This window comes from Microtus ochrogaster, unplaced genomic scaffold, assembly GCF_000317375.1.
Source record: "Microtus ochrogaster isolate Prairie Vole_2 unplaced genomic scaffold, MicOch1.0 UNK2, whole genome shotgun sequence".
Taxonomy (NCBI): Eukaryota; Metazoa; Chordata; class Mammalia; order Rodentia; family Cricetidae; genus Microtus; species Microtus ochrogaster.
The window spans coordinates 4,191,920-4,203,156 of record NW_004949100.1 but is presented as its reverse complement, the minus strand read 5'-3'; the positions used below and the strand labels follow the sequence as shown (position 1 = coordinate 4,203,156).

The 11,237-nt window shown below is 35.9% G+C and overlaps 1 protein-coding gene across 2 annotated transcripts in view; it reads left to right on the top strand.

Moving 5' to 3' along the window:
* The first annotated feature begins 4,904 nt into the window (after nucleotides 1–4,904).
* Nucleotides 4,905–11,237, top strand: part of Klhl1 (kelch like family member 1) — a 224,276-nt gene continuing 217,943 nt past the window's right edge. For both annotated transcript variants that reach the window (XR_003378522.1, XM_005365350.2), the window contains exon 1: nucleotides 4,905–6,324. Coding sequence is in view for 1 of the 2 variants with exons in the window: in XM_005365350.2 (XP_005365407.1) it covers nucleotides 5,825–6,324 (500 nt within the window). In the remaining variant the exon portion in view is untranslated. The remainder of the gene's footprint in view (nucleotides 6,325–11,237) is intronic.

Sequence of the window (11,237 nt, the reverse complement as noted above, 5' to 3'; positions counted from 1 at the left end):
GTCAGTAAGAGAAATCTCTGATGGGGAGAAGTTTTTGGATGTAAACATCTAGGTAGAAAAATATATGGTAGACAATTTCTGCACACACTGTCAATATTTTCATACCAACCCTGAAGAAGGCTTTACTGTCTAAGTGTTGCTATTGCTGTGATGAAGCACCAGAACTAAAAGCAACTTGAGGAGAAAATAGTTGGGTTTCCATATTGTGAAACACAGTCTAGTGATGGGAACAAGACAGAAGCTCAGAGCCTGGAGGAATCTGGAGGCAGGGGCTCATAGAGAGATCACGGAAGTGTGATGCTTACTGACTTGTCTCCCATGGATTCGTAAGCCTGCTTTCTTATAACACCTAAGATCATCAGTCCAGAGGTAGCACTACAACAAATATGAGGGGAGGAGACAGACAAACAAGTCTTCTGGGTTTCTGATCCAGTCAAATTAGCCCAAAATACAAACTTCTTGTTAAGTGACTTCATGTTTCTCAAATATATCAGGCCAGAGACAGGCTGCTACTTCACACACTCAAAGACACACAGAAATCTGAAATTTATTTAAACCACAGTTTTGTATACTGCAAAATCCCCATAATAATTTGATTATTAGTATTTTGGTTGCAGAGAATGTCTGATTTACGTCAGCCCTACACATAAATTTAAGTATATCACACAAAATGATGAAATCATTTTCTGATACTAGACAAATGTGAAACATTTATAAATTTTAATAGTTGAAGTTTTGTAAATTATTTGACTGTAGTGTGAAATAAAAAGTTGGTAAAACAAACCTTTTTCATACAGTGCAAAATTTTCTTAGAAATGGAATAAGATTGGAACATTTTATTAAATATCTGCATATCTATCCTAAATATATCTGTCTGTGTTTGTTCTTCTAGAACAAGATCCATATGAGATGTAATATCTGCATGAATCATATTCCCTGAGTATGTGATCAACAAGATAAAAGACAATAAAAGACTGAGAATAATGAATTTCTATAAATTGCTTGAACCTTCTGCACAGTGTCAGGGTAACTAGGTAGAGACAAACCACAGGATTTTTGTTATTTTGTTTTCATACATTTAGGCGATTCATTTGCTAATTTACATGACAAGTCTTCACTTATGCACATTTATTATTAACTATAAATCAAAAGGTCAAGTAACCAGAGAAAGAGTGAATAAAAATGGCCCCTGAAGAGCAATTGACACCTCTAAGTGTTTCTTAAGATGTTTCTAAATTGCTACTTAACTATATGACACACTGATACTATGATCAAGTTTAATAGGCCTGGATTATGCTCTGATATTGTGTTTATTGGTTTTAATAGATAGAAGCTCTTGACATTACACATAGAATAATTAAGGATTACTACTATGTACTATTATTTCAAGTATTTTTGAGAATGTACATTACAAAATTATCTTGGTTTAATTTAAAAACATTGAATTTTAAATGCTTACTTTACATGGTATTTACTAACTGAAATAATTTGTGTCTATCAGTCCACATGGATCAATAACATTAACTCAAAAACAAAGTGTACCATCATGAAAAAAAAACCTGCCTTCTAGTTTGGGCGTTTGTTGCAATGTTGCCCTGTATAGTATTATTTAAGAACAACTTCACAGCCATTGTACAATTCACAGATGCTGTCAAAAATTTCTAAGAGAAACAGAGTCACTATTCTCTAATGAATGCTATTTTATTGATTTAGTAAAGAAAATAATTAGGAAAAGAAAGAAGTTTTAGTCAAAAATTTCTTGAATCCAAATCTAAGTTTTCTTAATAAACAAATATTTGACATAGAGAGATGTTTCAATTCTTACATTTAACGACACAGTTTTATTTAATTGTGAGAGTAGTTTGCCTGAATGCTGTGGTAACTAGTGATGTGTTCTCTGTCTTTTTTTTTTTTTTTGAATTGTGTGATGCCTATGATAGCCATATGGATACTCACTAAAATACCTTGATACTGGATGGAATTGTTGGGAGCAGTGAGACCCCAGATCCTGAATTTCTTGTAATCCCCTGATCTGAGTGCCTACAGCTGCTCTGAGCGGGAGACCTTCAGGAGTTCCTGATGGCAAGAGAGTGGTTTCTGGTGGGTTTGGCTGCGGCGTGGCTATCTCTATATAACCTGCCCCTTAACACAATAAAGGGGGCATTCTTGGGGAATTCAAGGATGACTTGTGTCGCTGTTTCTCTGTGTGTGTCTGTGTATTTTAACCTCCAGCCCCCTTTCCCGAAACTCTCGAACTGGGTGCCAGAGCACAGAGCGCAGACACGGGGGCATGGTACGCGGCATGGAAGTTCAACTTATGTCAACAATAGTGCTGGAATATATGAATACCTTTTGCCTTTAAAAATCTGTAGTGTTATAATTAGCAATCTGAAACACGATTGCATTATGTTAGCATTCTCTGCAAGATTGCTTATCTTAAATCTTAATTTAATTGACTTATAAGTCAAATATAAATTAGAATAGACTAAACAAATTTTTCTGTGTGAGCATTCCCAACAGGCTGCAAGGAGACCAATTCTTTCGTCATTATTACTACTGTGAATGGATGGATCTGGTACATGGCAATTAAATTTTAAATAGTGGATAAATAAAAAGAAACATTTAAAACGATATTTTTGATAGTTTTTATAGCATTTTAAATTAATCACAATATCTGAGCAAATTAATTCTTTCTCCTTCTTTCCTCTCCTCACTTCTGTTCTTCCCTCTTTCCCTCCCTTTCCCCCTCCCCCTTTCCCTTCTTCCTTCTTTCCTTCTGTCCTTTCTTCCTTTGTTTCTTTTTTATTTCTCATAAGTCCTTAAAGAAAAATAAATTTTCATATTTTCCAAATATTTTATTTTAATATTATCTCATTCAAATAATAAAACCCTTCATTTTGTAAACCATAATCTTTGGATCTGGCAAATTGGATTAATGATATATGAAAACTGTTTATTCTGTAAGACATAATCTTACATTTCTGTCTACCATCACCTTCTTTCCCATGTTTCTGTGATGTCCATGACTGTGCAGACCATGACATTTGTCAATCATTTCAGTTTGACTTAATTCTATGAAAAGTTTATTTTATAATTTCTGATGTTTGGATTTGGCAATTACATTAATGGTGTTATATATATATTCCTAGAAATAAATATATATATACACAAACATGTATAATATATTCAGATTAAAATGATAAACAGAAAAAATAGTTATATAAACAAAAGATAGAGACAGTGTTTCAGAAATAGTGAAGATTTCTAAAGGGTTACCACAATGGTGTGACTGAACCAAAATATGACTAAAATAGTCATCTGCTTAACATTCTAAATTTGTCTTCATAGTTTCAAAATTCAACCTTGCATATCATATAAGTCGTATAAATACTTATTTATAAAGGGATACATTTTAAATTATGAAGGGCAGTATCAGAATTTCAAAGTAAAATGAGAATATAAAATTGTGTTTCTTATTAACAGTAACTGAGTTTTATATCCCAGTTTATTATGGCATGAAGTACTATCTAACAAAGTAAAGATGATCTTGTCTACATGATTTATTTTTAAAAAAATCAAGTTAGAAAATCCATAAAGTAGCACTTTATACCTATATTAATTATTTGAGGAAATTCAGATTTCTGCATTTTCTCTGATGTAAGGTTAAGTTTCTCGGCTGTTTGTAAAATGGAGTTTCATGTATAGGGTTGCCTGTTTTCTCTGTTGTTGTTTGTTTGTTTGTTTGTTTGTTTTTGTTTTTCACTAATATAAATACTTGATTCCTTTCTTGGCTACAAATCATCTGTTACCATTGTTTGCTTTCAGAGGTCTTTGCATTTTTGTTTTTTTAACACAAAATAGTGAGAGAAAAATCCAATCAAAGGATTTCAGTACAGTTGTCCCTGGATAAATCAATATTTAAATGTACAATGGAGATTTTTTCTTTCTTCAAAAGTGTGACCTTTTCTTATTCATTCTAAGAAAGATTTCCAGTTTTAGTACAATATCATCATAAGTTTGTTGTTCAACAATGGGATACCAGCACAGTAATCTAACTGCACTGTGGTTAGTGTTTGATTCCTATGCTTTGTTGAAAGTTACGGAACCCGAGAATTACAAGAAGGGACGCTACTTTATTCTTGGTTGAATGAGTGAGGAACACATTGCTTTTCTTGTCCTGTAGTCTTGATCCAAGATACTGGGCCCCATTTTAAAGGCTCATTAAGAAAAGGATAAGACATTTTAAAGTATTTTTTATGGAATGCAATCCCAGTTCTCACCATTCTGCAGGAAAATTACAGTTTCCCTTTCTAGGGAATATTTGTGGGATAGAAACCTTTGGTTGTGCTATTTATTGTTCACGCTCTTCTGTGCATTTAATACCATGATTGTGTGAGAGAAGTTATTCTTTTAAATGTTCCGTTATCATTACATTTCCTTTATTGTCTTGTACAACAGTCTATCTACTGAATCTCCCACCATATACTCATTTTGTCAAGCCTGTGGCTAATATTTAGCCGTGCTTCAAATTTCACCCGAGTCTCTGGTCCCAGAGGGTGGAAGCACTGTCTGTGTGAATCAGAATCAGAATCACAACGTGAGTGCCAGGAGGATAGATAGCATCATCACACTTTGATGACAGCATTCCTGGTTTTTTCCTGTGCCTCACTACAGAGGAAAAGAGGCTAAAGGTTAAAGGATGTGGCTTATTAAATAATTCAAGCCATTAACCTTCAACCTTCACACCGCAGTGGCCTATTAAGTTTACACTGCCATGATTCATGTTTGGTGTTTACTGATGCTAAAGCATTTTGCCTGTTTGCTTTACTTTTATTGCTATACAGTAATGTAGAGAGGAAGGAGGGTGAAAAAAGGTGACAGGACTGACGCAAGGGAACAATAAGAGCAGCAGACTCACTTGCATAAAGAAGATTGAAGCCTTCCCTCCCTCCCTCCATCTCTCAGTATAGGCCCCAGCGCACATCTGCGTCACTTACAGGGGAGGAGGAGGAGGCGCTGAGGCAGAGAGAAAATCATACTGTAAGGACCTTGACAGATTTCCCCGGGCGGGCTTTTCTTTTGCTGCTCTGTGTTGTTCCTGGGATATTTATTTTTCTGTTTTACAAACTGACTATATAAAACCATTTTTTTCCATCTCAGAAAGCATTTGACTTTCCTTTGGACACCTGGCAAGCTATCAGGACTTTCTCCCAGAGGACAGGGACAGGGGAGCAGGTGCACAGAACTGGCTCCTTTTTTGGGGGCGGGGGGGCTGCACTACTTCTCGATTTGAGGCTCTTTTTCTCTCAGCACTCATCAACCACCGAACTCTGAGCAGCGAAGAAAGGAGATGTGAATAGCTTCCAACATACAGCTCTGCACGGAGTGTGTATCAGTGAGGTGGATCCAGCTGCCACCACCTCTGGAGCTGGGGAGAGCTCAGACTTCCTTGCCTCCCTCTTTCCCTCTTGCTTTATCAACCTCTCTTCCCTCCGGGTGGTCACCACGGGAGTCCCCGCAAGCTTCTCGTGGATTATAAACCCCTGGTGTCCCAGGACTTCTTCCTGTGTGCTAGACCGGAGGTTTCCCAAAGCTCAGGTCCCGGGAAAGCGACCTGGACTGAGCCTCGCGGCTCTGCAGCGCGCTCACGGTGCTGGTGTGTTCGCCTGGCAAGGCGCGCAGCCTGCTTAGCCACCTTTGGCACTCCGTGTATGCGGGGAGCATCCTTCCTCCTGCTCTTCTCCAAAAGCCACTGACCTCCCCAGAAAGCTCGTCAGGCTACTGGTGTGTGAGCTGCAGTCCCTCGGCTCTCGGTACATAAAGCATGTCCGGCTCCGGGCGAAAAGACTTCGATGTGAAGCACATCCTGCGACTCCGCTGGAAACTCTTCAGCCATCCCTCGCCAGCCTCTGGTGGTAACCCAGCGGGGGGCAGCTGCCTGCCACCGGACAGTGGAGGCAGCTTTGAGCACTGGGGACCTAGCCAGAGTCGGCTGCTTAAAAGCCAGGAAAAAGGCAGTTTGAGCGCTTTCTGGAAGAAATCTTCTTCCTCCTCTTCCTCATCATCCTCATCGTCCTCTTCATCCTCTCCCTTTAATCCGCTGAATGGCACCTTGCTACCAGTTGCCACGAGGCTGCAGCAAGGAGCTCCGGGGCAGGGCACCCAGCAGCCCGCCAGGACTCTTTTCTACGTGGAGTCCCTAGAGGAGGAGGTGGTGACAGGCATGGACTTTCCTGGACCACAGGACAAAGGATTGGCCCTGAAAGAGCTTCAAGCGGAGTCTGCCAGCTCCATCCAGGCAACAGGTGAAGGATGTGGACACAGGTACAGTAAGTTCCCACCGGGCAGATGTCAAAATAGTTCCGGTTTGCGGGTCACACCACCCCCCTCCTGTTCTCTCCTAGTTAACTGAGGTTAGAAAGCTTTAGGATGAAAATTTGAGCTAGATGCCAGTCTGGTTTTCATTACCCAAGTTGCAATCTCATTAAAACTTTGCTTATTAATTTCTGTCGGCTGATACATGGGCTCTTTTAACAAGTTTTCAGAGTTAACAACTATCAAGTGAATATCTGGACATTTGGGTGAACCTTCAAGTTGAATGGGTCTCATATTTCATAGACTATAGTGTCCTTCTGTCTCCCTTTGTCATTAAAGTATGTCTTTCCCTGATCTCTTCCGGGTGAAGTCAGCTTTGAACACCATCAAAACGAATTTCATGTGTTCGGCCCATGACTGATTTAGCACGATAGTTTCAAATCCTTGTGGCTTGACTGTGTTTGAGGAATAACTAAGTGTGTAAAAGAAGATCAGCACTGACATAGCTCCGCCTCTCCTCTCCCCAAAGTGACCCCCATCCTAACAATCCTTGCTCATGTACTGCTTTATGCTCATCTTTGCCTCCCTCCATGCAAGTCTTACAATTAAAGTCCACAAATGACATTTGGCTGCAGATGACATTTGGCGTGATTTCTTTCTGCTCAGTATTAGAACTGTCCATTCACAATACTCAGGTAACATTTATTCCCAGTTTATTTCAAGCATGACACTTTGCATGGAGTTCTGTCGCACTACAGATACAGAAAACCCTTGGAACACGAGCAACTCTTGAGTTTTACATTTTTTAGGGTACTGAGTCATTATTACTCTAAATAGATCATTTTCATTTGCGCATATGATGAGGATATGAAAGGATTTGCATTTAGATCCATATGATATCAGAATACATTACAGAAGAAGAAATACAGTATAAGTTCCAGAAAATAATAATGGATAAGCTAAAAATGTTGAATTTTTTTCTTAAGAACAAATTAGAAAGAGAAGATGGGTTAAATTTAATTGAATCAGGTTTTCACGAAGCATATTAATATGGGAAAATATGTAAAATAAAATGCTAACTATAATTGTTCATTACCTTGACAAACAGGATATTATAAAATACCCTTCCCTTTAAGAATGTTTTGAATAATATAGTCCTGAATTTGAATTTCATGAGTCGTGATGAACATATTCTAATGATATGCTAAGATGATTCATATAATACAAAATCATTGTTTATTAAAGAAAATCATTTTTTCAATGTCCAAATATGTTAGAAGTTTTCCACATATGAAGCCTAAATCTAAGTTTTCTGTTATCCAATAAAATAAAATAGTTTACTAAAATCACAATAATTAGATGTCATAAATCATGAACTGTGAGAGTTCATCTATTCAGTACATACTTAGAATGCATAACTGATCAAATTTTCCTGGAGTTTTGAGTAAACTCAAAACTTTAAGGGATGAAGAACTTTTGATAAATATTTACTTGTTGTCTCTTATGTTTTCAAGGGAGGTATTTATTGCAAAATTTCTTTTCATTTTTATTTATTCTTTAATAATTTCACACATAAATAAAAATATTTAGAACACACACATATCTCATACTCCCTACTAAAACTCCTCCCAGACACCTGCAGAAACCCAAATTCATGTTTAAAATATTCTTGATAAGCGAAAAGCTCAGAAAATAGTAAACAAAGTACATATATACACATACACAAACATAATTTTCAAATCAACTAGAAATAGCTAATATTTACAGAACAGCAATCTTTTATATTTAAAAAACCTTTATCTAATGATATTTTAGTGAATGAAGTTGGGTGAATGTCAACAATTTATGAAGAGCTTATTAAAGTTGAGATTGGCAAATCTAAAGGGAGAACTGAGATAATAGATTTTGTTAAGTTTAAAATATAAAACTAATAAACAAAAGAGAGGAATAATCTGTCAGGCTTACTTTTGAAAATATCCCACTTTTTACAATCACCCAAAGTTGTAAGTGCTAAGAACTCTGAAAATAAAACATGCGAGTACCACCCCATTTCCCCTTTACTGTTGGAATCATAGTATCATGAAATTTTGCGAGTTGAATCTCTTGAAAATAACTCAATTACTTTTCAAATTTCATACCAAATTCTTAAGGAATGTAGGTAAATATTACATTCTCTTTAGTCACTACTGTGAGAATGCTTTTATCTCTTTATGATTTTACAGGACATTGGTTCAGTGTTCATGATTGATTAAGAATTTCACAATAAATGTAGCAATTACTGAATCTTAATATATGATATTATAATATCTGGTAAGAGTAGGGCTCACTGCCCAGGAAATATTGGACTTCCAAAGTAAAATACTTAAGGAAAACTTTATTGTAACTTAGAACTTTATTCTAACTAATCTGTAATGTAGATTTAATATCAAGAAAAGCTGTATAGTATTCATAATGTGAATGACTACACAAACTGTGCCCCACATATTGATTTTTCTTGTTTTATCACTAAGATATACAAACTTTAATATGAACTTAATATTTATCACACTTTCCATCAACTGTCTAGTGTGAAATTTATGTCAACCATAAACAAAGGAGAGCCTCTTCTCTATTATTTCCTTAGCCATTCTGTTTTTCTTTTCTCCTTTTTTGGTCTGGCACCAGATAGGAGCATTGTTTTATGTGAGTGTGAATTCTCATTTGATTAAATCTGTTTTTAATACTTAGAGAAAAGCTACTCATGACTTTCAAATACTGGAAGGCTCAAATTCTCATGGACTTGAAACAGAGAAATGCCATGAACAGAAAGACATAAACTAACTTACTGCCAGAATTCTGCCATCTCATCCCGTAGTCCTTCCTCTATTGAGTACCTACCACCATACACCACTGTAAATAAATCTCAATTCTCTATTTTCTTAATTATATCCCTTAGAATACTTTCACACAATAAGTTGATAATCTATATTCTTACTAATTTACATATATCAATGTCCAAACTTAGTTAAGATACAATTCCAAATGCATTGTATATATTTCCAAAATTTCATACATTTTGTAAAAAGATTAAAAACTAATATATCCTAAAATTTATATTTGTATCACTTATATGATATATTACAAAATATGGTACACATAAATATTTATATATCAAAGCTTATTTTGATCCTAGTAGAAAAAAATCTAACCCACGTTTTTTTGGTTTACTCTTTCTGCTTCAAGGTATTTGGAGTGCAGGCTTCTGACCCTATGTTTTCAGTGATCAACCATGTACAAGGAATCTGTATTTCCATCTCTAAGATTAAAGATTCCATGACCTCTAATTTCTTCTTATCCACCTTTTCATCTGACTTTTGGTGAATGAAGCAAAGACAATTTAAATGCAATAGCTAAATAATTTAGTTAAGTTCCCTTTGTCTTACTGAATTCTTTTCTATCTTAGAACAGTTCTCCATGCATTAGTGTGTCCACATAAAAAAAAGATCATATTTATCCCCATCAGCATTTTTATTATTTAAATTTTTTCTCAAACACCAACATTTTTCCTGAAAAAATTTTCTATTTTGTCCACTCTTTCTCTAACTCCAATGTTTGTTCATTTTCTAACTTAACATCTTCTTCCAACTCAATGGTTTTCTGTGTTACTTCACTTTCAATCTTTGTTATCCATCATATAGTCCACTCGCTTATAACATTGAAATCAATGAAACTTGTAAAATTAAAAGATGACCATATTTCCATATTCCTTGATCTATTATTTTAATCTCTAAGAATTCTACTGATCCAGGATTACCGATTCAAAGAATTATTGATCATAACATACATCATAAATTGCTCACTGATCAAAATATTTATAAAATAAGAAAACAACTCAATTCTTACATCAAAGAGGAAAAGAGACAGCTTATTCTAGAACCAAATATGAGTTATTGTTTTCTGGGGGAGAAAAAGATGTTTCAACGTGGAAGCAGTTTCTTTAAATTTTTACAATAACTTAAAAAGAAGGTAATGAATCAAGGTACCTTTAAAATTCAATGGTGGAAAAATTAAGTAGATACAACAGTAAAGTGGAAAAAAATCTCAGTTATATGCATCTCATGACTTTTAGCCTTTAGTTTGAAAACAAGGGGTTAGTTAAGTTAATTAATTCCAAGTCTTTCATCTGTTAGTCACAAGATGTTTGGTATGTTAAAGAACGAGGAAAGAATGATTATTTAGAGGGATCTGCATAGCCCTAGATAAAGTGTAATTAGGCTTTGGACCTGCAATAGTTAGAGATATTCACATCATTGAAGTTTTAATCCATCTTCAGCCTTTGCAGATATACTTCTTCTATGAATTCTTTTTCATAGAAGTATATACCATAGATATCCAGATGTGAATGATTTCCATCCATCTGCTTTCTGAAAAGCACTCCTGACCTTTGTCCTTGAACTCTATCACATTCAGTGTCCTTCTGTGTACATTATAGGTACACTGGCCTCATAAACTTATTTCCTCTTAGCTGGTGGTTGTGTATCCTCAGCCAGTCTTTTCCACATTTAGTGTTTTTTTATTGATGAGCTAGTTTGAATAAAACACCTCTGCCTCTACCAAAAATGTCCTCATTTTCTCAACAAATAAGATCCTTTGCTCTGTGTTTAGCGTAACTATACATTACCCTCTCATCAATTTATATTGAAGATTAATGTACGTTAACATCTATGTTGATATTATCATGTGTGTCTATTTGAAATTTCTAGTGGAGAAAGTGTGTATATTTGACATAGTACTTTGCTGCCGGGCGATGGTGGCGCACGCCTTTAATCCCAGCACTTGGGAGGCAGAGGCACGCGGATCTCTGTGAGTTCAAGACCAGCCTGGTCTACAGAACTAGTGCCAGGACAGGCTCCAAAGCCACAGAGAAACCCTGTCTCGAAAAA